Source organism: Leucoraja erinacea, chromosome 14 (assembly GCF_028641065.1).
Source record: "Leucoraja erinacea ecotype New England chromosome 14, Leri_hhj_1, whole genome shotgun sequence".
NCBI classification, from domain to species: Eukaryota; Metazoa; Chordata; class Chondrichthyes; order Rajiformes; family Rajidae; genus Leucoraja; species Leucoraja erinaceus.
This window is the reverse complement of record NC_073390.1, coordinates 6,252,022-6,279,452: the sequence shown is the minus strand read 5'-3', so window position 1 is coordinate 6,279,452 and position 27,431 is coordinate 6,252,022. Positions and strand designations below refer to the sequence as shown.

Below are 27,431 nucleotides of genomic sequence, written 5' to 3'. Positions count from 1 at the left end.
GTGAAGTGTCTTGGACATAGGTAAGGAGAGATTCGACCGGGGGGATAGGATGGAGTCGAGGTATGTGGAAATTAAATCAGTGGGACATTAACAAGAAGAAATAATGGGTGTGCCAGGGCAGTTCTGTTTGTGAATTATGGGGAGAAGATAAAACCGGGCCGTGCGGGGCTGGGGAACAATAAGGTTGGAGGCTTTGGTGCTGGAAGAAACAAAATTTGAAATGGTGTGTGAGATTAATGCCTGGTGCTCTTCTGTGGGTTCATGGTCCAAGGATAAGTAGGCGGTGGTGTCTCAGAGTTGTCACCTGGCCTCAGCCCGAGGTCAGCGCGCCAGACTACCACGGTACCTCTCTTGATGGCAGGTTTGATGATAATGTTGGGGTTGCTGCGGGGGGGAGAGGTTAGTGTAGGGAAGTGGAGTGGAAAAGTTTAGAGTAGGTGAGGGGAATGGAAATGATTTGGTTTCAGAAATGCGCAACTGGTGTAGCGGCTGCCTCACAGTGCCAGAGTCCTGGGTTTGATCCTGATCACTGGTGCTGTCTGTGTGGAGTTTGCACATTCTCCCTGTAACCGCGTGTGTTTCCTCTAGTTGCTTCGGTTTCCTACCACTTCCCAAAGATGTGTTGTAGGTTACACAAAAAAGCTGGAGAAACTCAGCGGGTGCAGCAGCATCTATGGAGTGAAGGAAATAGGCAACGTTTCGGGCCGAAACCCTTCTTCAGACTGATCGGGGGCGGGGGTGGGTGGGGACAAGAAGGGGAAAAGGAGGAGTAGCCAGAAGGCTGGGGGATGGGAGGAGACAGCAGGGGGGCTGAGGAAGGGGAGGAGACAGCAAGGACTAACAAAATTGGGAGAATTCGATGTTCATGCCCCCGGGGTGCAGACTCCCCAAACGGAATATGAGGTGCTGTTCCTCCAATTTCCGGTGCTGCTCGCTGTGGCCATGGAGGAGACCCAGGACAGAGAGGTCGGAGGCGGAGTGGGAGGGGGAGTTGAAGTGCTGAGCCACCGGGAGGTCAGCTTGGTTATTGCGGACCGAGCGGAGGTGTTCGGCGAAACGATCGCCCAACCTCCGCTTGGTCTCAACGATATAGATCTGCTGACATCTAGAGCAGCGGACGCAATAGATGAGGTTGGAAGAGATGCAGGTAAAATCTGTCGCACCTGGAACGATTGCTTTGGTCCTTGAACGGAGTCGAGGGGGGAGGTAAAGGGACAAGTGTTGCATCTCTTGCGGTTGCAAGGAAAGTGCCCGGGGAGGGGGTGGGCCGAGAGGGAAGGGAAGAATTGACAAGGGAGTTATGGAGGGAGCGGTCTTTGCGGAAGGCAGATATGGGGGGAGATGGGAAGATGTGGCGAGTAGTGGGGTCACGTTGGAGGTGGCGAAACTGACGGAGGATTACTTTTTGTATGTGACGGCTGGTGGGGTGAAAGGTGAGGACTAGGGGGACTCGGCCCTTGTTGCGAGTGCGGGGATGGGGAGAGAGAGCAGTGTTGCGGGGTATGGAAGAGACCCTGGTGCGGGCCTCATTTATGGTGGAGGAGGGGAACCCCCGTTCCCTGAATAGTGAGGACATTTCAGATGTCCTGGTGTGGAATGCCTCATCCGTGGAGCAGATGCGGCGTAGACGGAGGAATTGGGAGTAGGGGATGGAGTCCTTACAGGAAGCAGGGTGGGAAGAAGTGTAGTCCAGTGTGTTGTACGTTAATTGGCTTCTGCACATTGCCCCTAGTGTTTAAAAAGTGGATGAGAAAGTGGGATAACATGCAACAAATATGAATGGATGATCAATGGTCAGAGGGCCTGTTTACATGCTGCATCTCTAAACTAAAGTAAACAGACATTATATGAATGAATCTTCTTGATTGCATTTTGAAGCTCTTTTTTTGTGTGTCTCAGCTTGAGGGATTTGTAAGGGATGGGAGATTGCAACCTTCACGTGGTCCGCCCTGTTTCGACGAATTCAATCAACCTGGTGTGCACAATCAAATAAGATCAAATAGAACAAGTTGTCCTACAACTTTAGGCTGTGCACGTCATACGCAAGAAGAGATTTAAAAAAAAAAAAGAAAAATAGGGATTATGTGGTGATTAGAGCATAAAACTGCAAGAAATTATTATTACTTAAAATATATTGGCACAATTAAAATAAAGGAAAGTTGAATGGTTCAGGCCTTGATCATCTGGAATCCAAGGGTTTGAAAGAGCAGGTCTAGCGATAGTAGTAATATTAGTTGGCATTTTCCAAAACTTCAGATTCTACAACAGGTGTCACAGATTCATAAGTGATAGGAGAAGATTTAGGCCATTAGGCTCATCAAGTCTACTCTGCCATTCAATCACGGCTGATCCACCTTTCTCTCTTAACTAGGGTTGCCAACTTTCTCACTCCCAAATAAGGGACAAACGGTCAAAATACGGGACAAATTCCCGACGGCAATTCATTGACCGACTCGGCCGTGGCTGGGTGAATGATGAGTTGGCCCGGGTGCTGGACTGCACACAAAGCCCAGCCGGTGGGCCAGCTGAGGAGTTTTGGCCCGCGCGACGTTGCGCACAAAGTCCGGCACCCCATCTAACTCATGAACCGATGATCGGCCATGGGAAGGAGGGGTGGTGGTGTCGGCAGTAAGCGAAGGTCTGAAGATCAAACACTTGGCTGGGCTGCCGACCGACAGGGCCACGGGCGAGGCGTTGCTGCTGCATTTCATGGGCTGGACTACATCGGGACGGGTGAGGCGGGGCCAGATGCGGCGCTCCGACCCGACAGTCCTCTCGACCTGAGTAGTAGCAATTAAATACGGGACAAGGGCGGTCCCAAACTCTACCTCTAACCCTAACCCAATTTGGCCCAAAATATGGGATGTCCCGGCTAATACGGGACAGTTGGCAACCTTACTCTTTACCCCCATTCTCCTGCCTTTACCCCATAACCCCTGACACCTGTATGAATCAAGAATCCATCTATCTCTGCCTTAAAAATATCCATTGACTTGGCCTCCACAGCCTTCTGTGGAAATGAATTCCAGAGTCGTCATCCTCTGACAAAAGAAATTATTCTTCATTCCCTTCCTAATGGAACGTCCTTCAATTCTGAGGGTATGACCTTTGGTCCTAGACTTTCCCACAAGTGGAAACATCCATTCCACATCCACTCTATCCAGGCCTTTCACTATTTGGTAAGTTTCAATGTGACCTCCCTCATCCTTTTATACTCCAGTGAGTAGAGGACCAGTGCTGCTAAATGCTCATCATACGTTAACTACTCATTCCTGGGATTATTCTTGTAAAGATTGAAAGGAGACAAATGAATCCAAGAAAGGAGGGAGAGAGAAAATAAGGAATTACAAACCAATTAGCCTGACATCTTGGTCGGGTAATGCTAAGATATCTTATTGAGAAAGTGGTAACGGGACAAGTAAATAATAATAATAAAAAGGCACTGGAGATACTGGTTTATTACAAAGATACAAAATGTTGGTGTAACTCAGCCGGTCAGACAGCATCTCTGGAGAAAATAGATAGGTGACATTTCGGGTCAGGACCCTTCTCAAGAACCAGAGGATGCAATGCGTTTGGATTTTTAGAAGCCTTAGAGGTATTAACAAATCAGTCTACCTGAACTTGGGGATAATATACTGAAATAGATGCAGACTTGGTTGGTGGACAGTAAATACTAAGAATAAACAGGCCACTTTTGCTCATCAGTTGCTGCAGGGAATGGTGATGGTCCTCATTTGTTCACAATGTATAGTACTGATTTGGATGAAAGGACCAAGTGAATTATATCTACACATTATGAAGCTGAATAGCTACATAAATTGTGAAAAGATATGGAGAGGGTTTGATGATGTAAACAGGTTAAGAGAATAGGCAAATTAGATGCAGTATGTGGAAAATGTGAGGTCATTTAGTTCATGACAAAAAGAGGCTGAGACCTACTTATCCGACACAAAACAGCAAACAATTAGAAAGACAATAGACAATAGGTGCAGGAGCAGACCATTCGGCCCTTTGAGCCAGCACCGCCATTCAATGTGATCATGGCTGATCATCCCCAATCAGTACCCTGTTCCTGTCTTTTCCCCATATCCCCTGACTCTGCTATTTTTAAGAGACCTATCTAACTCTCTCTTGAAAGTATCCAGAGAACCTGCCTCCACCAGCCTCTGAGGCAGAGAATTCCACAGACTCACCAATCTCTGTGAGAAAAAGTGTTTCCTCGTCTCCGTTCTAAATGGCTTACTCCTTATTCTTAAACTGTGGCTCCTGGTTCTGGACTCCCCCAACATTGGGAACATGTTTCCTGCCTCTAGCGTGTCCAAGCCCTTAACAATCTTATATGTTTCAATGAGATTACCTCTCATCCTTCTAAACCCCAGAGTGTACAAGCCCAGCTGCTCCATTCTCTCAGTATATGACAGTCCCGCCATCCCGGGAATTAACCTTGTAAACCTACGCTGCACTCCCTCAATAGCAAGAATGTCCTTCCTCAAATTAGGGGACCAAAACTGCACACAATACTCCAGGTGTGGTCTCACTAGGGCTCTACAACTGCAGAAGGACCTCTATGCTCCTATATTCGATTCTTCGTGTTATAACAGCCAACATGCCATTCGCTTTCTTCACTGCCTGCTGTACCTGCATGCTTACTTTCGTAGACTGATGTACAAGGACCCCCAGATCCCATTGTACTTCCCCTTTTCCCAACTTGACGCCATTTAGATAGTAATCTGCCTTCCTGTTTTTGCTACCAAAGTGAATAACCTCACATTTATCCGCATTAAACTTCATCTGCCATGCATCTGCCCACTCCCCCAACCTGTCCAAGTCACCCTGCATTCTCATAGCATCCTCACAGTTCACACTGCCACCCAGCTTTGTGTCATCTGCAAATTTGCTAATGTTACTTTGAATCCCTTCATCCAAATCATTGATGTATATTGTAAATAGCTGCGGTCCCAGGTCACTGCTGGCAACGAGCCTTGCTGTACCCCACTAGTCACTGCCTGCCATTCTGAAAGGGACCCGTTAATCTCTACTCTTTGTTTCCTGTCTGCCAACCACTTCTCTATCCATGTCAGCACTCTACCCCCAATACCATGTGCCCTAATTCTGCCCATTAATCTCCAATGTGGGACCGTATCAAATGCTTTCTGAAAGTCCAGGTACACTACATCCACTGGCTCTCCCTTGTCCATTTTCCTAGTTACATCTTCAAAAAATTCCAGAAGATTAGTCAAGCATGATTTCCCCTTCGTAAATCCATGCTGACTCGGACCAATCCTGTTACTGCTATCCAAATATTCGGCTATCTCATCTTTTATAATTGACTCCAGCATCTTCCCCACCACCGATGTAAGGCTAACTGGTCTATAATTCCCTGTTTTCTCTCTCCCGCCTTTCTTAAAAAGTGGGATAACATTAGCTACCATCCAATCCACAGGATCGGATCCTGAGTCTATAGAACATTGGAAAATTATCACCAATGCATCTACGATTTCTAGAGCCACTTCCTTAAGTATCCTGGGATGCAGACCATCAGGCCCTGGAGATTTATCAGCCTGCAGTCCCATAAGTCTACCCAACACCATTTTCTGCCTAATGTGGATTTCCTTCAGCTCCTCCGTCATCCCAGATCCTCTGGCCACTACTTAGCAATGTTACAAAATTTTGAGATTTTAAAAATCAAGTCTGCAATTTATCCCATCAGATAAAGCATAACAATAAGTTTAATTTGACACCAAATTCACTTTCATATCTCAAGTATTAAAAAAGTTATGGCCATTTTCATACTCGGAAATTAGCATCTTGTTCCCTATTGATTTTCAATGGACATTACAAAAAAGCTGTGATCTTGGATAGTCAAAAGGCCATTTCTTAAGGAAAGATTAACATTTTTAAATAGCCTAAGTGTCCAAAGATTATTCACAAATAATTCACAATATAACATGATTTTTATATCTAATTTACATTAATTTATAGGCCAAATGGAAGGAATTTAGTGTTCAATTGCTGTAAATAAATGCCCAACGTTGACATCGCGCTGGATTAGTGCCCTCAAATGCCGAGAAAAATACTGCGGGATATAAAAAGCCCAAAATGAACTACTCGCTATAGATAACTTGATATGCAGGGTTATATATATGCCCCATTTAATGTAAAAATAAGGTACATACCTTTAATAGTTTGCTTTATAAAACCCTGGGGCTGCGAGAGGTTGCGGAGTGAACGAGAGCTTTTAAAACTATTATATCTATTATTCGAGGCCTATAAAACTAATAATAGCTTTTGCGACCGGGTCTTGCAGCGATTCTCCGTTAATGATTTACTAGGCTGAACATCTGCGATTGGAACAGCCTAGTAAAAATCGCGTTTTAAACCCGCCCCCTCCAAACAGCGCCAAAATCACACACAAGGGGTGGGGCAGATGCTCAGCCACGATTCAGGTAGGTTTTGTAACATACCTACACTACTATATCAGGAAGATTGTTTGTGTCCTCCTTAGTGAAGACAGATCCTAAGTACCTGTTCAACTCATCTGCCATTTCCTTGTTCCCCATAATAAATTCACCTTTTTCGGCAGTTATTATGCTGGCTTTCATCCCAAGAGAATTTGGGGACGTGTAACAATATTCTGCAATTATACGAGGGCAATTATAGGGTGCACCTGCAATGATGTGCACGGGTCCCATCTACCTATCCAAAGGAATAATTTACTGTAATTGAGGAAGTCCAAAGCAGGTAAGCCAGGTGGGTTTCTTGAATTTGATCTTAAGCATATGAGGGGCAGATTGAAGATATACTCTCACTTTTTGGAGAATAAGATTTGATCTCATTGAAAGATAGCAAATTCTTGCACAGCTCTGAAACAATCTGTGGGTCCAGCAGTATCCGTACGTCGGCATTTTGGGACCAAACCCTGCATCAGCATTTCCTCCATCTTATGGGGCTTGACAGGATTGATCCAAAAGTCGATGTTTCCCTGGGATGTCCAAAATCAGGACATATTCAAAATAGGGGCAAGCCATTAGTGACACTGTAACATTGGTTATACAAAGTATGGGGTTTGGGAAATTCTGCACCCAAAAGGTTTAGGTGGGATGAGTACATTCACGACTGAAATCAACAATTGTTTGGATATGGAAAGAGTTTATGTTTATTGTGTTATTGCAAGAAAGTGGTGGAGATATACAAGATAATTTATGATCCTAATCATGCAAAGAGGGACAAGAGTTCAAAACACTACCAGCTATCTTAATGGGGTGGGTCCATGTGGGAAATTAACATGGTGTAATCACCATTACTTTATAAATTTTAATCCCTTGCATAAGCATGATTTTCCATGTAATTTGGGGTATTCATTAAAATCCATGCTGTTATCCCCGAGTATATTTCAAACATCAGGGCAAGAGTGTTTAGTTGTCATATGTACCGACAACGAAACAATGAAATTCATACTTGCAAAATCATAACAGTCCTGTAACCTTACTCGTAGATTACATGCTAAACAAAGAAAAACAATTATATCTAAATCCTACTTTGAGTGCAAAAGGTGCAAAGTCCTCAGGCAACCACAACAATTCATAGTTTAGTTGGTGTTTTGTAGAATTCACAAGTTCGATGGTTGCTGGGAAGAAGCTGTTCTCCAATTTGGAGGTCACGATTTTCCGACTCCTGAGCTGTCTTCCTGATGGTAGGAAAAATATGAGAGCATGGCCAGGGTGGTGTGGGTCTGCGACGATGCTGGCTGCCTGCTGGATGACTGCCGAAGTCCAGGAATCCTGCTCTGCTCTCTCTCAATCTCCTTTAAGAACAGGAAAGTCAGTAGCTGTGATGAACCTGGCGGTGTCAAGCACTTTTTGTAACCTCCTTTATTCCTGGCTGTTCAAGTTGCTGAACCTGGCTGTGATGCAATCAGGCAATATGCTCCATACTGTACACCTGCAGAAGTTTGAGTGTATTTGACGACTTACTGAATCTCGTTAATCTTCTCAAGAAGTAGAAGTATTGATGAACTTTCTTTATGATTGCATCAATGGGCTGGGCCCAGAACAGATCTTCGAAATATGCTCATCGAGGAACATGAGGTTGTTGACTCTCAGTACTGCCAACCCGTTGATGAAGACAGGTTTGTGGATCCTCGTTTCCCTCTTCTAAAGTCAACAATCAGCTCCTTGGCTTTGTTGATGTTGAGAGCAAGGTTGTTGTTCCGGCATCATTCAATCAGATTATCAATCTTCTCTACTCCAAAGTCATCATTAGCTGTAATTCGTGAACAACGGAGGTGTCGCGGTGAATTTAGAGATGGCGTTGGAACTCCGTCCAGCTACATAGTTATTGGTATAGAGTGATGGAGCAGGGGACTGAGCACACAGCCCTGAGGTGCTCCTGTGCTGATGGTTATCGAAGAGGAACCGTTGTTACCCATTCATACTGATTGTGGTCTGTTGGTGAGGAAGTTGAGGATTTGCATATCCAGTTGCATCAGGATACACAGACAAAGGTTCCTTGAATTTGGCAACAGGTTTGGAGAGGGTGATGGTGTTTAACGCTGGGCTGTAGTCGACGAACAACTACCTGACGAATATGTTCTTATTGTCCGAATGGTCCAATGCAGAATGGAGAGCCAGCAAGATTGTATTGTCCATTGATCTATTGTGCTGGTAGCGGAATGTGATTACAAAAAGTAATTAAATAAATAATACAAGGTTTCGAAAGATGCACAAATGGAGGTATTTCTGTTCAATTGAAATTCCAGGAAAAGGGTGGAATCATTTGTAGGGCAAGGTAAAAAATAATGTTTGAGGGTTACATGAGATACAGAAGCAACTCATACCATAACCCTCCATTCCCTTCTCATCCATATGCCTATCCAATTTATTTTTAAATGATACCAATGAACCTGCCTCCACCACTTCCACTGGAAGCTCATTCCACACCGCTACCACTCTCTGAGTAAAGAAGTTCCCTCTCATATTACCCCTAAACTTCTGTCCCTTAATTCTGAAGTCATGTCCTCTTGTTTGAATCTTCCCTATTCTCAAAGGGAAAAGCTTGTCCACATCAACTCTGTCTATCCCTCTCATCATTTTAAAGACCTCTATCAAGTCCCCCCTTAACTTTCTGCGCTCCAGAGAATAAAGACCTAACTTATTCAACCTATCTCTGTAACTTAGTTGTTGAAACCCAGGCAACATTCTAGTAAATCTCCTCATCTTAATCAAGAATGGTCACGTTATTTGTGGGAACCCACAATAAGAATATTAATTAACCCTTTCTGATTGTGCACTATCCAGTTTTAGAAAGCTGGTTATCCAGTTGGTCGCTCAGCATATTAATCCAAAAGGTCATCGAGGGGTTCTTCCCCCACTGATTTAATATGATTACTTTGGTACCTTTGTTTCTTGCGTCCTTCAATTCCTATGTGAGGCAATTCCCTACATTACCAATTCTGTTGGAAAGTCTACAGACCAATCCCATCAATACATCCCAATGCCTGGGCCTTTCCTCGCTTTTCCAAATTTTCATTTTCTGTTCTAATATCTCTTTTCATTATTACACATTCTTCACTAAAGATGCTACCCCTCCTTCTTTATCCTTTTGTCTATTACCCCTAAATATTGAATATCCTTTTGAATATTTACCTTCCAGTTTTGATCACACTGCAGCCTTCTCCAGAACAACAACCACATTGTATTAACTTTCACCTATTTGCGCTGTTAACCCATGCTATTTCAACTGTTCAATTATTCTTTTTTGTCACGTCTGCACAATACAGTGAAATTGTTTGTTTGGGGGGGAGAAGGAATGCCCAGGGTGGGGCAAGTATTTTCTGAGGCAGCGTGAAGCGTAGATTGAGTTAATAGTGAGGAGTCAGGTCTTTGTGATGGACTGGGCTGTATCCACAAATCTGCAATTTCTTGCAATCTACACCAGAACTGTTCCCAAACCAATCTGTAATGCAACCTGACAGCACGGTTTCTATGGTGCGACAATCGAAGTTTGTAAGAGTCATTGAAGACATGCTGAATTTCCCGAGACTCCTGACGAAGTAGAGGCATTGGTGTACCTTCTTGGCTGTTGCTTCAATGTGCTTGGTCCACAACAGATTGTTGGTAATTATTTGGGTGGCACAACTGTAGAGTTGCTGCCTTACAATGCCAAAGACCCAGGTTTGATCTTCGACATGGATTATATTCCCTCGAACGTCAATGATTGACGGGACACCTGAATGAAGAATATAAAATTAATAGAGGCATAAGTAGGGTAAACAATTAAACGTTTTTTCCCTTGGTGGAAATATCAAAGACTACAAGACATAGCTTTTAGGTGACATGGGGCAAACCTTTTACAGAGGGTGGTGGGTGCCTGGAATGTGCTCCTAGAGGTGGTAGTGGAGGCTGTTAGGATAGTGGCATTTAAGAGGATAGGCGAATGATTATGTAGGGATATGGATCATATGCAGGCTGAGTAATTCGTTTAACTTCATGTTATATTCAGCACAGACATGGCTGGTTTCCTCGTCTGCTTCATCCCTTAGTCATAGAATGATACAGAGTGGAAACAGGCCCTTCAGCCCAACTTGCCCACACTGGCCAACATGTCCCAGCTACACTAGTCCCACCTACCTGCGTTTGGTCCTTAAACCTCCTAACCTGTTCTATCCATGCACCTGTCGAACTGTTTCTTGAATGTTGGGATAGTCCCAGCTTCAACCACCTCTGGCAGCTTGTTCCATACACCCACCACCCTTTGTGTGTAAAAATTACCCCTCAGATTCCTATTAAAAGCAGACCCTTCAGTGCGCCAAAGGGCCTGTTCCTATGCTGAACTCTTTTGATATCTGGAGAAGACTCCCGACACGAACCTACCTGATCTCCCGGTTGCTAAACACTTTAATTTCCCCATCCCATTCCCACATTGACCTTTCTGTCCTAGGGTCTCCTCCATTGTCAGAGTGATGTTAAACGCAAATTGGAAGAACAGCATCTCATATTTTGCTTGGGCAGCTTACAACCCAGGGATATGAATATTGATTGCTCTAACTTCAAGTAACCCTGCCATTCCCTCTCCTTCCATCCCTCCTCCACCCAAGTTGCACCAGCTTCTCGCTTTAACCCAACAAACAGCTAACAAAGGCCTGTTTCCTTTATCATTGTTACTTTTTTGCATATCTTTCATTCATTGTTCTTTATCTCTCTACATCATCGTCTATATCTCATTTCCCTTATACCTAACCAGTCTGAAGAAGGGTCTCGACTCGAAATGCCACCCATTCCTTCTCTCCAGAGATGCTGCCTGGCCCGCTGAGTTACTCCAGTTTTTTACGTCAATCTTCAGTTTATAATAGATGCCAGTTGATAGTTTGTCTCCTGAGATGGAGATGGTGCGATCAAGAAACGGCAGGGAGACGTCGGAGATGGTCCAAGTGAATTTGAATGCAGGATGGAAATTAGTAGTAAAGTTAATGAAGTCTGTGAGTTCTGCATGGGTGCAGGAGGTAGCAGCGTTGCAGTCGTCAATGTGGCAGAGTTAAAGTTCGGGGAAAGGGCCAGTATGCGCCTGGAACAGTGAATGTGGGGGAAACTTTTTCTAATATCTTACCTCGACGGAGATGCAATTTCTTTCCGTATTGTAACTCCTTCCGCACTGTGGCCTAACACCGAGGAGTTGGCGGCCTTTGCTGGAGGCCGACTTCAAGAGCTCCACCGCGGAAGCCTGCGGGACTTACCACCCCTGTCGGGGATCGACTTTGTGGCTCCAACAGCGGGAGATGGCAGACTTTAACATTGCGAAGCTCGCAGTCTCGGGTTAGAGACCGACTTTGGGAATTCCAAGCCACAGGAGCTTCGACCGCCCCGACGTGGGGGCTTCCATCGTCCCGATGCGAGAGCTTCGATCGTCCTGATGCGGGAGCTTCGAACACCCGACGTGGGGGCTTCGATTGCCCCGACCGCGGGAGAATAAGAGGAAGATTGGACTTTATTGCCTTCCATCACAGTGAGGAACGTGGGGATTCCACTGTGGTGGATGTTAATGTTAACTTTTACGTTGATGTGTGTCTTGTTGCTTTTTTTTTAGTATGGCTGTATGGTAATTCGAATTTCTGTAATAAAGTGACCGTGAAATCTTGAGTTACTCCAGCATTTGGTGTCCATCACGTGTTGTCCACATTCCACCCTCTTCTCCCCCGCCCCCACCTGACGCCTCACACATGCGCAGCCGGCTTGGTGTTGGCCCATGCGCAGCAGCTGCGCTCGGTGTGTAATGGCGGCGGCGATGTTGATGTCCGACTGTCAGCTCGGCGTCGTGGGCGGCAGCAGATTAAACGGATTTGATGGCGGAGGGGGTAACGGCCACAATCACAACGGCCCCGCGTCGGGCCACGTCCCTTGGAACAGGAGTTTGGAGAGGGCCTTGGAGGAAGCTGCCGCGACCGGAGTGTTGAACCTGAGCGGGAGGAAGCTGAAGGAGTTGCCGAGGAGCGCGGTGAACCAGGACCTGACGGACACCACGCAGGCGGGTGAGCGCCACCGGCACCGGCACCGGCACCGAGACAGCGCGCGCTCACGCGGCACCGAGACAGCGCGCGTCCGCGACGGTTCACGCCATGTAAACACGCGGCGGTGGGCCCGGGGACAGGAGGGAACTCGAGGGTCGACTTCAGGCAGGTTGGCCAGGGGTAAAATTAGATTCATTGACAAAGGTTACAAGTGGTGGAAATCTGAAATTTAACACCAAAACAGAGAATATTGGAACTACTCAACAGGTCGCCTTGTTTTGGTGTTTTTATGAAGGATGCTGGCTTAAACCGAAGATAGACACAAATTGCTGGAGTAACTCAGCATTCAGGACATTCAGCATCTCTGGAAGAGAGAAGAAATAAGGTCACTTAGTATCCACGGAGAAGGGGAAAAGTTAACCTTTCAGGGAATTCTAGATATAGCCCATCGGAAGTACCCAACGATTAACCCTCCGTGAGATTTATGAGTCTCGGTGACAAGTTTCTGCACACCCTAGTTTAAATGACGACACTTTAAACTTGTAAATTTCGATCTAGATTCTCCCACTAGTGGAAGGGACATTTATTCCATCAACACCTCCCACCTCCATTTAAATATTTCAATAAGGTCACACTTCTTTATTTCAAACTCCAAAACTATAGATGTGATTACTTTAGCTTTTCATGACAGGCCAACCTATTCAGTTCAGAAATTAGCTCATTGGTTCACTTTTGGACTGCTTCCAATCTCATTCTATCTTTTTCTAAATAAGGGAACTCAAATTATGCTAAGGTTTGGCTTCATCAGCACCCTGTACAATTGTACTAAAACTTCCCTACTTCTAAATTTCTCCACCCAGTCACACAAGTTCTGTTATCCCGCTTTCCTCACCCGCTCCCTACACCCTATTCCCTAGGTGCATCAAATCCAGGACAAACAGACTCAGGAATAGTTGCTTTCCGAGAATTATATCTACCATAAATTCAAATTCACACATGCACTGACTACACCGCCCAACACGGACTTCCATCTGTATATATGTATATATGATATATGTATATATGTCCCCCCCCCCCACTCTCCCTTCTGTTTTTTTTCTGTTTCTTGTTTGTTGTGCTAAATTGTATGTATGCACTGAGTACGAGCAGCTTTCAGTTTCACTGTACATGTATAGTGACAATAAATGGCATATCTATATCTATATCTATATCTATCATTAGGGGCAATATTACAGAGACAAGTTAAGCTACAAAGCCAATGCGTCTTTGGGATGTTGGAGGAAACCCACACGCTTGCTGGGAGAATGTGCAAATTCAACACAGACAGTGCCCGAGGACAGAATCAAACACAGATCTCTGGCGTGTGAGGCAACAAGTCTACCAGCTGTGCCACTATATTTTTTCCAACACACAAAAAATTATACGTCGATAACTAAAAAAAAATAAACTATCAATTTTCAGTCTTAAATCTCTAAGTGACACTATGTCCCCCCTTTACAGCTACTTAATGTTTTAATTCAGTTCAAGACTATGGGGCAGTACATCGGCCATAAAGTTGCTGCCTAAAAGTGCCAGAGACCCAGAATTGATCCTGAAAATGGGTGCTGTCTGTATGGAGTTTGCTCTTTTTCTCTTTGATCGCATGGGTTTTCTCCAGGTGCTCTTGTTTCCTTCCATATTACAAAGGTGTGCAGGACCCTTTTTCAGACCAAATTCAAAGCGTAATATTTTCCTTTTGTCCAGAGATTCTGTCTGACCTGTTGAGTGACTCCAGCTTTTGGTGTCTATCTTCAGTTTAAACCAGCATCTGCAGTTCCTTCCTACACACACGATACTATACGATAAAACTTTATTAATCCCAGGAGGGAAATTGTGTGTGTGTGTGTGCATATATACATTTTTTACACACACACACATTTATATAAATATATTTTCATATATAAATATACACTTTTGTTTTCTCATTTATAACATTATTTACTATGTTTACATATTCTGTTGTGCTGCTGGAAGTAAGGATTTAATTGCTCTAACTGAGACGTGAGAGAATAAAACACTCTTGACTTGACGCGTCGCTAATATGGGATAGAGCTAGTGTATGGGTGATTGGTGGTCGGCGTGGACTCGGTGGGCCGAAGGGCCTGTTTTCACGTTGTATCTTTAAATTAAACTAAAAACACTAAAACCGGAGGGAGTCTAAAGAAGGGTCTCTACCCGAAATGTCACCCAATTTCTTCTATCCAGAGATGCTGGCTGCTCCATGGAGTTCCCCCGCACAATTAAAGCATGGAATAGTATCTGCTTGCTGCAGCACAACAAAATATGTAAACATAATAATTATAATAATATCTTTTATTGTCATTGCACATGAGTGCAATGAGATTTAGTATGCAGCTTCCAACCGATGTAAAAGAAAAGTAAAATAAATAAATAAGCTGTGTGACGTGACCATCCAAGGGAGATAGTCCAGGGGGGGGTAGGGGGCACTCAGCAGGGCCGGTTCAGAGCCGCTATAGCTCTGGGAATAAAGCTGTTTCTGAGTCTGGAGGTTTGGGCGTAGAAGGCCTTGTAACGTCCGCCGGAGGGAAGTAGTTTGAAAAGTCCGTTACAAGGGTGTGAGGAGTCTTTATGGATGCTGACGGCCTTCCTGAGGCACCGTGTGTGGTAGATGCCCTCCAAGGCTGGTAGCTGTGTCCCAATAATCCTCTGCGCTCTGTGGACAACGCGCCGAAGAGCTCTCCTCTCCTCTCCACCTCCGTGCAGCTGAGATACCACACAGAGATGCCATACGTTAATATGCTCTCTGTGGTGCAGCGGTAGAACGTTGTCAGCAGCTGTTGGGGCAGACCAGTCTTTTTTAATGTCCTCAGGAAGAACAGTCCTTGCTGTGCCTTCTTGACCAGTGCAGCGGTGTTGGTGGACCATGTGAGGTCCTCTGAAATGGAGATTGGGGCGTATTCTCCATTATGGGACCTCCTGAAGTCAATAATCAGCTCCTTGGTCTTGGAGGTGTTTAGTGACAAGTTGTTACGTGCCAAGTTGTTACGTGCGCACCAGTCCGCCAGGCTCTGCACCTCCGCTCTGTATTTTGTTTCATCATCGTTGGTGATCAGCCCAATCACTGTTGTGTCATCTGCAAACTTCATGATGGTGTTGGTGTCGAATTCAGGAACACAGTCGTAAGTGAAGAGGGAGTAGAGCATGGGGCTTAGTACACAGCCCCATGCGCAGAACGGGAGATAAAAGTTCAGTATGTCTATATACCATAGACCATATACATACATAATAAATAAACAGATAAAGTGCAATAGGCTGTTATTGTTCGGAGTTTAAATTCCATTTGGAATATTTTTGGGGGACCAGGAAACCACAAAGCAAGAGTTACTCCAGGGAGTTACTTCAGCTCCAGGGAGTGATTCTGCGTTGGTTTTCAGCGGTCGCGGCAAGATGGCGACTGGACAGCAATGGCGACCAGATCTCCCACAATGCAAAGGGAGGGACAAAGTGCCCGGCACCGACCAGTTGCCGGGGCAGTGCGCATGTGCAGGGCCAATGAAGTGCTGGCAGTGGTTGTGCACATGTGCAGGGGGAGAACGGGCAGGCCGTGGCAGTGCGCATGTGCAAGGCGGCCAGCCGTGCCGGTGGATGAGGAGCGACCAGAGAGTGGAGACCCAGCGGCCCGGACACGGATGGCGGGCGGTGACGGAGAGTGACAGAGAGAGAGATAAAGAGGGGGGCCCGCTCAGAGTTGAATGGCTGGTGTCCCAGGTGCTTGCCAAGCCGGGCAAAATTACACGGCTTTTAGGTTGCCTGGCGGGACTATGGGTGGCCATTGGCACCCGGGCAACCGTTAATTTCGAGCCCTGCTTTGTTTCACTCTGACCCAAGGCTTTCACAATTCTGATGTCAATCATTTCAATTTGTCATTCATCCAAGGACTGAAATTAAAAAAAAAACATCTTTCCTTATCAGGCTAAATTATATTAATTATAATGTTGCCTTTTCATATTTACAAAATGGTAATTCCAATATTCCTTATCTGGACTATTGTCTAAATGGGGATGGAAACCAGAAATCGGAGGTGCAAAGGGACTTGGGAGTACTAGTGCAGGATTCCCAAAAAGTTAATTTGCAAGTCAAATCGGTAGTAAAGAAAGCAAACTCAATGTTGACATTTATTTTTCAAGAGGGCTAGAATACAAAAACAGGGATGTAATGCTGAGGCTCTATAAGGTGCTGGTCAGGCCACATTTGAAATATTGTGAGCAATTTTGGGCACCATATCTGAGGAAGGGTGTGCAGGCTCTGGAGAGTGTCCAGAGGAGGTTTACAAGAATGATCTCAGGTTAACAAATGATGATTGTTTGACGGCACTGGGCCTATACTCGCTAGAGTTTAGAAAGACGAGGGGGGGACCTCATTGAAACTTACTAATGAAAGGCTTGGATAGAGCGGATGTAGAGAGGCTGTTTCCACCAATGTGAGAGTCTCGACACAGAGGTCATAGCCTCAGAATTAAAATACGTTCCTTTAGGAAGGAAATTAGATGGAATCTCTTTAGTCAGAAGGTAGTGAATCTGTGCAAATTTTTTGCCGCGGAAGGCTGTGGAGGCTGTCAATGGATATTTTTAACTATGTCGAGATAGTTAGATTCTTGATTAGTTTGGGTGTCAGGGGTTATGGGGAGAAGGCAGGAACATGGGGTTCAGAGAGGGAGATAGATAGTGTTAAAATGAATTCTTTTTGCCAGTCTAATTCAAGAAAACTTGATTCAAACCATTGCTGCTAAAATCAATTCTTTATTCTGACAGCGCTGAATAATTCTTTAAACCTTCCAACACAGAGTTAGAAACTCTGGGGCAGGTTGAAAGAACTACTGACTTTGGCATGAATGTAACACATTATATAGGTAAAAGACAAGGATAGTACAAAAGGAGTGGCAAACTATTAACCAATCATTATGGTTTACCATACATTTAACTTATTTGTATTAACCAATCAACTAAATCCTTTCCATTGATTGACAACACGTATAGTCACATGATTTTCCCTTTTCCAGCCCCTTTACAACCTTCATCCCCTCTGTGGTTTCTTCAACCTCTTTACTCAAAATCATTTTATTTATGTTTGTAGTAAAACCACAGATATAAAACTAATTCTCACAGAATACTTTTCAGAATATACACATAATATAGCAATCACACAACACATACATACAAAACATATTTCACTTTTGGAAAAGAAAGTTATTTCTAAAACTTCCGATTTAAACAAAGTCCAATACTTACAATCGTAATTAAACACAATACACTTCACAATTAATTTCCTTACAACCACTTAGTTAAAATACAGTTACTTATGGATTATAAAGATTAAAGATGAGTTTTACCCCATTCTTACAAAGTGGTAAAGACAAAGTTCTAATCACACAATTCCCAACTACAGACACATAAAGGCCATTAATTGTCACTTGATTGCTTCTTCCCAAGCTCGGGTCTAATTTCATTTTGTATTACAACCTCCCCCTACTATCTCTGGAGAAAAGGAATGTAACGCTTCTTCACCACTAAAAGCATTCTGCACAACAAATGAAAGAGTATCAAAACAGAGTTACTTTCTCAGTTTCTGGTAACCATAAGAAATCCTTTTGCAAAGGTCACACAACCATCATCTATGCCTTATCTTTTATCCCAACATAAACACATCTAAACAGCACAAACCATCTCACAAACTAGTATCTACCCTTGGTGCCTACAATCCAACATAGGCAACCATAAATTGCCTTAGATGACACAGTCAAACTCTGAGATGTGTCACAAAGGAAGAAGGATGGTGCCCATGTCATGGAGAAAGATCCCATTAACAACCTCTATTATAAACACCAACCTAAACCAACTACACCTTCTCACAGCATGATTATTGCTCCAAAGCAATAAAGAAAGATATGCCTATCCAGATCACCCTTTCCATGTTTATGATATGCCATCTGTTCTCCTGTGTGTGTTCTTTGTTCTTTATTTCTTTGTAGAGGCATGTATTTCTGAAAGCCCCAACTCCAAACCCTTCTCTTGCAACTTAACACGTTCCTTAAGAACTTATCATTTGAACAATTTTATTATATATTTCCTCAATAGAGTAGTCTTGATGGGTGGAATGACCTAATTCTGCTCCTGTCACGAATGACCTTATCACTTGCCAGGCTTTGTTCAGCCCCAACCTCTTCCAGCCCCCCCCCCCCCCCCCCCCCACACATCAGTCTGAAGAACGGTCCCAAACCAAAATGATCACTTATCCATGTCTTCCTGAGATGCTGCTGCACTCCAGCGCCTTGGTCTTTTCTTTGTAAATCATGATCTGCCATTCCTTATGTCTACCCCATCTTGTTTGCATTGTTTCCTCAAGGTCACCCCACCTTCAGCTATGTTCTCAGCAGGTGTCTACCATGTGACCTTTTCAGCTATGCTTCGTTATTTTTCTGGTCTTAGCAATTTTCTTGTGGGTCCTTGACATCTCAATGGTTGATGGGTTTTTTTTTATTGTCACGTACACCAACGTACAGTGAATTTTTGTATGCATACCAATCAGCAAGACTATTACCATATATAAGCACAATCACCCAGTTAGTGCAGAATATACAGAACAGCCCTCTGATTCTCTATGCAAGATGGTGCCATTTTAAAGTTCCAGATGCAGCTGGCCACAGAGGTCCGTTGCAGCTCTCAGCTCCGTTCTGGCTGTCCTGTGGCCATCCTGGGGAGGGTGCCTCCCACTTCCGACTCCCGATTCTTCTTACCAGCTTTTTTGTCCAGCGTCTGCCGCCGTCGCTGACTGCATCCTCCTCTCTGATTCCCGGTGTAGAGTGGCTCGCAAGAGCTGGGCTCTCCAATCTTCTCTCTCCCGGCAGGTTTCCCGGTTGCAAGGCGGGCGAACCAGGCCTCCTATTTGGGTAACTCTGCAGCACGCCAGGAAATTCCGAAGCCAGTTGCCTTAGGTTTTCACCTGGTGCTGTGAAACTGGCATAATCATTGACAAAGTTACTCGAATGTCAGTTTCACGGTTGTGACATTAAATGCCTAAAATTTCAGATAAAACATTTTAGATACTTCTGCTTTTGTTTCTCATTTTTGGTTAAAATATCCCCTATGACATTATTTAGACTAATTATCTTTAACTTTATAATATGATGAATTTATTTATTTCTCAAGCATAACTATTCCCATTGACCTTCTGGATGATTTAATAACTGGGTAACTGCTCTCATTAATATCTTTCTTTTTGATTAACCATAACCAATTTGAGCTGGTTCATAGATGGATATTGTGAATTTGGGACATGTAACCTTGTGTGTCTTCCTGAATTTAATTCAGCATGATTAATTCAATATATACCTTACTCTCAATTCCTCCATCTCCACCCATCTGCTTCCAAGATGAGGGTTGCCATTTGGGGACATCCCAGATGTCCTCATTCTTTATTGAATGTGGTTAATTCCCGGCTGTCATTGATGGATGCCTCACTCACATCTCTTTAGTGTCCCAGAGATCTGCCCTTGCCACTCTCTCCCCAGGCGCAACAAGGACAGGTTTCCCTAGGTCATCACCTTTCACTCCACCAGCTTCTGCATCCTTCGACATTTCCTTAATTTCCAACGTGATGTTGTAGAAACAGACTACGACATCACGTTTCAGCCCACTGAGTCTGCGTCAACCAGCGATCACCAGTGCACTAGTGCTATCTTACCCCCTAGGGACAATTTTATAGGAGCCTACAAACCTGCATGTCTTTGGAATGCGGGAAGAAACTGGAGGAACAGTAGAAAACCCACGCGATCACAGGGAGAATGTACAAACTGTACAGACAGCACCCGTATTCAGTATCAAGCCCGGGTCTCTGGCGCTGTAAGGCAGCATCTCTACTGCTGCACCACTATGCCACCCCGACCCCTCCAATAATCACATCTTCCCATCTCAATCTCTTGGCGCCTTCCACAGAGACGGCTCCCTCTGAATGAATGAATGAATCTCTTTATTGTCATTGCACGTGGTACAACAAAATTTAAAAGTCAATCCCACAGTGCGATTCACAAGAGCAATTTTAAATATATAAGAAAGGTAACAATATATACATATAAAAAAATATCCATTGTTAAGTTCACGTATGGCTATGGGGTAGAAGCTGTCTCTGAGTCTGTTTGTGCGAGTTTTGAAAGACCTGTACCGTCTGCCAGAGGGCAGCAGGTGGAACAGGTTGTGTCCAGGGTGGGAAGGGTCCTTCAGGATGTTGGCTGCCCTGCCAAGGCAGCGAGAGCTGAAGATGTCCTTCAGGGAGGGCAGTGGGCAGCCAGTGATTTTTTGTGCGGTGTTGATGACCCTTTAAAACTCCTTGGTTCACTCATCCCTTTACTCCCTCCACATGTACTTTCCCCTGCAACTGCAGGAACGTAACACTTATCCTTGTACCTCCTACCTTGACTCGATTCAGGGACCCCAACAGTCCTTCCAGGTGAGACAGAAGTTCACATGCACGTCCTCTAATCTCATCTATTGCATCCAGGGTTCCTGATGTGGGCTCCTGTACATTGGTGAGAGAAAGTGTAGGTTCTGCAACCGTTACACTGAATACTTGCGCTCGGTCTGCCGAGGCCTACTGGATCTCCCAGTTGCTAACTGCTCTAACTCCCTTTTCCATATTGACATTTCTATCCTGGGGATCCGAAATTGCCAGAGTGAGGCAAGATGCAAATTGGATTAACTACACCTCGTATTTCACTCGTTATCCAATAATGGGTAACTTCCACAAACATCTCCCCCCCCCCCCCCCCCCCCCTTTTCTCCCCATTCCACCCCTCCCCCTCCCCTTTCCTCCACTTATATTCCATTAACCAGTTTCACAGTTTGCATCGAAGTATCCGGGCTCTCAACATTTCTCGCCAACAATCGGCCTATCACAAAAACACATTGCCAGAGGTCATCTGTTGTCAGCCCTGGTTTGTCCTTTTTTTCTCGCTTTCAGTTCTCCCCCACTACAATCAGTCTGAAGAAGCGTCCCGACCCGAAACGTCGCCTGTCCATTTTCTCCAGAGATGCTGCCTGACCCGCTGAGTTACTCCAGCATTTTCTGTTTATCTTTGGTATAAACCAGCATCTGTGGTTCCTTTTCATTACATTAGGCAAAATTCAATATCTGATGCCATTTGGTTGGGCTCTTGAAAGTAAGCTTAGGAAATCAGTTGTTAGATATTTGTAAAATTATTTTATGTATTTACCAGTAAACTTGACATACCTTTGGAAATGTGTTTAAATTCTGTTAATATTTGAGATGTATTAAGCCTAAGTAGTTCTGCTTCATTTCTATATCCCATGGGCACTGTTTTGATCTTTCTCTGAGATTATTTATTGTTCTTATAGCCAAGATTGTTCCTGAGAAATTAAAATTAATGTAGTATTGAGGTGCGAGTTGTTGGGGTGAGGAAGAGGGAGCATGAATTGTTGAAGCAAGTAATAATTCTTCAAAAAATCTTCCTAAATTGCAGATGTTCATAGATGTGCATAATATAATATTCACATCTTAACACATTCCAGTGAGTTATGATTTGTGAACACTTTATATTAAGTTTAACCTGGAGTCTTTGTTTTCAAGTTGTTCGGTTTCTAAGGTTCTAAGTTATGCTTCTCATTTTTTTTTCTGTTAAAAAGAAAATAAGCCAATAAGGAAGGGCTAAATTTGATTTTGAGCTGACCTATTGTCATTTGACCATCTATACACTAACTAAAACTCTGATCTTGTGCACTTCCGGTTTGCAAGCTTTTTCTATTTGTGCAAAAACGGTACGCGATAGCGCTACAATTGTTCATCAGCTTACTCGCCGTTCTCCTGTGCTGCGAGTACAACAAGTTTTGTTCCGATCGGTAGTATATTGTAAAAGTTACCGAGGTTTAAAAATCGTTTAAAAAACACGCGTGCACAGATCGATCTCCACGCCTGCCAGTCAGCGCCGGGCAGATTGGTCTCTTCTGTCATTCCCTGGGACGGCCCGCCCCTTCCTGCGTCTTTACTGGTGGTGAGGGACTCTGCGGGTGGCCGACGGAAGTCTCCACAATTTCGGAGGGACCGGAAGTGGTCCAGCGCGGAGTCGGAGATGTCGCGAAACGGAAAGCAGAGTCTGATCCCGGCAGAGGAGAGCGTCCTGCGCCCGCTGTGAGTCCCAAACGCAATACCATCGCAACGCCCTGCAGCTCCAGCCCCTTCCCCTCTGGTCCCCCTCGCTGGCTCCCCCATGATATCCCGCTCTCCCCATGATCTTTCCCCGTCTTCTCCGAGTTCTCCCCCCACCCCCACACACCGCCCCCGCCGACACGCCGCTGCTGCTGGTGCTTCCATGCCGAGCCAAGTATCCGAGGCCTCGCTCTAAGGGCGCTGACGGCTGATGCTCCTCCGGGGCATGCAAGAAGGGAGAGGAGCGGCAACCACGAGATCCTGGGGGGGTCAGGAGAGAGAGTAGTGGAGGGCAGAGGGAGAGGAGGGGAGTAGGGAAGGGAGAGTTATGGAGGGAGGGTGTGACTGAGGGTAGGGAAAAGGAGAGGTGAGGGAGGGATTGAGGACGGTAGGAGGAGAGGGGAAAGAAGAGGGAGCGTGAAGAGGGGAAGTGAGTGCTAGGGATGAGAGGAAATGAGCTGAGCCTGTGATGTTGGGGGCTATGGGTGAGTGGTGGAATATTGCATTGGGGGACAAAGTCTCCTGTGTGATAGGGACCCAACGGGTCCCACTTATTCTAGATGTAATGAGGCAGTTTGTTGACTGTACTGGCAGGATCCTGGTACATCTGTGGGTGCCAGCCTGCTGCCCATGGTTTTGACATGCTACTTTGCAACAAAGGAGTCAATAGATTGGATTTGAGTTGGTAAATTGCCATCATCCTAATGGAAATCTGTTCTTGTTCTTTGCTTGTGATGAGCTGGTCACCCAATACTGTTTGACACTTAAGTTAAATCTTGGCTGAGGAATAAAGGTGCATTTGATAACCTAGTTTTATTTTAAAAAAATTACTCCTAGTTTGAATGTGAAATATTTGAAATAAAGGGTGTCATTTTAGATATAAACTGATTTCCTGTGTTTTAATTGGTTTAATGTGATTCTTTGGATTGTTGTGAACATAGTTGATCTAAAAACAAGTTGTTTTAGAGTGTAAAGGATTGTACATACCCTTTCATGAGAAAATTGAGACGTTATAATATACAACAAAGCACAGGAGCAGGCCCTTTGGGCCACACTATCCATGCCAAAAATTATGCCAAATTAATTGAATCTCCTGTGCCTGCACGTGTTCCATATCCCTCCATTCCCCATGTACCAATCAAAAATCCTCTTAAATGGCACTATTGAATCTGCCTCCACCTCCAGCCCTGGCAGCATATCCCAGGCACCCACCACACTGAGTAAAAGAAAATAATAGCCTGGCACATCTAGATTCAAGAGCGTCAAGAGTGTTGATTGTCATATGTCCCAGATAGAACAATTAAATTCTTATTTGCTGCTGCACAACTCTAGACAACAACTAGAGAGCAGTCCTGAACTACTATCTACCTCATTGGCGACTCTTAGACTATCTTTGATTGGACGTTACCGGACTTTATCGTCCACTAACCTTATTCATGTTATTCCTATTATCATGTATCTGTACACTGTAGATGGCTCGCTTGTAATCATGTATTGTCTTTCTGCAGACTGGCTAGCATGCAACAAAAGATTTTCACATTACCTCATTACACGTGAACAGAAACTAAATTCCAACTCAAACATTTCCTTTGAGCTTATACCTTAAAACTATGCCCTCTAGTCATTGACATTTCCACCATGGGGAAATGGTTCTGACTGTCTACCCTGTCTGTCTTACATAATTTTAAATGCTTCTATAAGGTCTTTCTTCAGCTTTGGTGCTCCAGAGCAAACTATCTACATTTGTCCAAACTCTTGAAGCTAATAATTGCTAATCCAGGCATCTGGTAAACCTCTACTGCACCATCTCCAAAGCCTCACATCCTTCCTGGATCTGAACGGCACACAATATTCCAAATGTGGCTTAACCAAAGTCCTGTAAAATACTTTTCCTCTATTTCCAGTGTGAATTTTGGGAGTAAATTGGAATGAATCATTTAATGCTTCTTAATCAACCTAAGCACTGTAATGGGCCTGTGGGCTGCAATTTCATAATCTTTAAAAATGATTATATAATGATTGTTATTTCCAAAGTGTAATGTGTCAACCAATTTCTCCAAGCCTTTTTGTTTTACATTCTCTTCTTAGTATGTCAACAGATTTTTAATTAATTTGTATGATGGCAGTAGTTAACAATTTGAGGTTTGCAATGAATCAAAAGTTATAAAATTGTTTTTTGGAATGGTGCAGCAGTAACGGGTGTTCAGGTTTGTATCTTCTCCATTTTTGTTGTTGTCAGGAAATAGGAAAGCATGTGTATCCACAAAGGAGTTGATTACCTCAGGGCTTCCCTCAGAGGTTCCTATCGGTCATTACTCTGGCTTCTATTTCAGTATTTTATGCATCCTATTTTATGCATCCCATTTGTCTTTCCTTCCTTGTAATGTTTTTGTATCAACAACCGCTCTTTGGACTTCAGTTTTCAGCTGCAAATGTGTAAACAAGCAAGACACTAGTAGTCAAGTCACACACTCACACTCTCTCTAACAGACACACACACATTCTTTTTTCCCCCAGGGCTAGTATGGACATTATGGGCCGAATGGTTTATTGGACTGGCGGCTCAGTCACTCAAGCCTGTTGTGCTGGCAACTTACTCACTCACGGCTGGTGGGCTGGCAGTTGACTCATGGCTATACCTTGAAATTCCATTTCAAGCAGGGTGCAAGGCCACCAAATTCAAGTGCAGTTTCATACCATTTCAAGCGGGGTGCAAGGCCACTAAAGACAGCAAGTCGTGACCTCTCCCTCCTCCATCTTGCAGAGATTGAGCCACGCCCACACTTCTGCGTTTTATAGTGTCTCCCCATCCCCCCCCACCAGAAGGAGTTTGGCCTTCATGGCGTGATTGACGAGAGAGAATCTCAACATTTTTTAAACACTAATAAATCTTTTTTTTTTCATCGATGGGAAAAATCCTCGGCACCTGATGAACGGAGGGGGACTCTGAGTAAGATGGCCCAAAAATCACAGCCATACATGGTAGCGTTTTTTCTAAAATCAATATAAAGCACAAACAGGAAGTGGTCAAGATTAGACTTTTAATTATATAGAAGGCAAGGCAACTTTAATTAGGCAAGGGAACTTTAATTAGTCAAGGGGACTTTAATTAGTCAACACAGCTTTAGCATTTCCAAACTATATTTTCAAACCACATTAAGGGCACTGACAGGTCAGTAAAACCACTCAGTTTAGTAGACATGTGTAGTGTTATTCACAGCTCAGACTGAGAGACGTGACCCTCTCGCTCCCCCATCTTGCAGAGACTGACCGAGGCACTCAACACTTCCGGGTTTTATAGTCTCTCGGGAAGGGACGTGGCCTTCAGGAGAGAGAATCTCAACACGTTTTAAACACTAATAACTCATTTAATTTTCATCGATTGGAAAAATCCTCTTGTCCTGCGCAGCGGAGGGGGATTCTGAGTAAGACGGCCAAATATCACTGCCATTAGTGGCAGTGATTTTTCTAAAATCAATATACATAACAACGGGAAGTGGTCAAGATCAGACTTTGTGTAATATAGATATATACACATACATATACACACAGAAACATGTTTGAATCCCATGACATCTAGGAAGTTCAAAGTCTAAGCATCAATTAAGTATTTACATTTTAAGGTTAGTGAAGGTAATAACAGCCATGCAACCAGAGATTGCTATTTTGAAAGCCCATCTGATTTACTGATATCTTTTAGAAAATGAAACCTATCCTCACCTGATATGGCATGCATGCAACTCCGGATCCATAAATGTGGTTGACTGTTTAATTGCACCCAGAATCTTTATCCCTGCATGTTCAAGGTTTCAAGGTCAGTTTATTGTCACATGTATCAATTAAGGTACAGCAAAATACAAATTAGAGCCATACTCAAATACAGCCATACTAAAAAAAGCAAGGCACAAAACTATATCAAAGTTAACATAAACATCCACCACAGTGGATTCCCCACATTACTCGCTGTGATGGAAGGCAATAAGGTACAATTTCCTTCCTCTTGAACGCAACTATGGAAAATGCCTATTTGGACTGGCATAGCAGGTACTTGTTTTGGACTGAGTGGGATATAATTGCCATAAGTTAATAAACACATGGGTCAACACACATGAAGTAGCCACCATCAACACATATGATATATGCACCTGTGCAATCCAAAATAGGTGTGATCATCTCTGTTCTAGCACTGGCAACTTTTCGGGCCGAACCATTCTTGCATCATCTCTGTTCTAGCACTGGCTTGCACATTTGTCTAAACTACAGTATGTTATTTTCTCCCATGGGCATTATGTGAATATGTGAGTTGTATTTGACCCAGGACTGAATGGCTGGGATTTCTTGGTATCTGTATGTTTGTGCGTAGACTTCGCCAGCATCACTTTTCAAATTGTCTTCTTCGCACTCTTTCATAAAGATTTCATAAAACCAAGCATTATATTTTGAGATCTCACTATGATTAATATTATTTTTAACACAGTATGTTTTTCCAATCTGTTCTGTTTGTCCGTCTTAACTTTTAATATTCACGTTTACCTGTCATTTCTGACTAATCCTGCCCCTCCCCAAGAAGGTGACGCTTTCCACATGACGATATAATTATTGTGCAATTAAATATCTTGGACTCCCTTATTGACGACTTGATCATCTCAAAGAAAGATGATTGTATTTTATTATAGCTGCTATCTCAACTGAAGGAGGCTGTTTTGGGAGT

The 27,431-nt window shown here is 44.0% G+C and overlaps 1 protein-coding gene across 9 annotated transcripts in view; it reads left to right on the top strand.

Annotated features, from left to right (window-relative positions):
- The first annotated feature begins 12,228 nt into the window (after positions 1–12,228).
- Positions 12,229–27,431, top strand: part of lrch3 (leucine-rich repeats and calponin homology (CH) domain containing 3) — a 124,716-nt gene continuing 109,513 nt past the window's right edge. For 6 of the 9 annotated variants that reach the window (XM_055645436.1, XM_055645440.1, XM_055645437.1 and 3 more), the window contains exon 1: positions 12,230–12,526. In XM_055645436.1, the coding sequence (XP_055501411.1) occupies positions 12,244–12,526 (283 nt within the window). In that variant the 5' untranslated portion in view covers positions 12,230–12,243. Of the gene's footprint in view, positions 12,527–27,431 lie in introns of all 9 variants that reach the window. The other 3 variants (XM_055645438.1, XM_055645434.1, XM_055645435.1) reach the window with 1 other exon arrangement.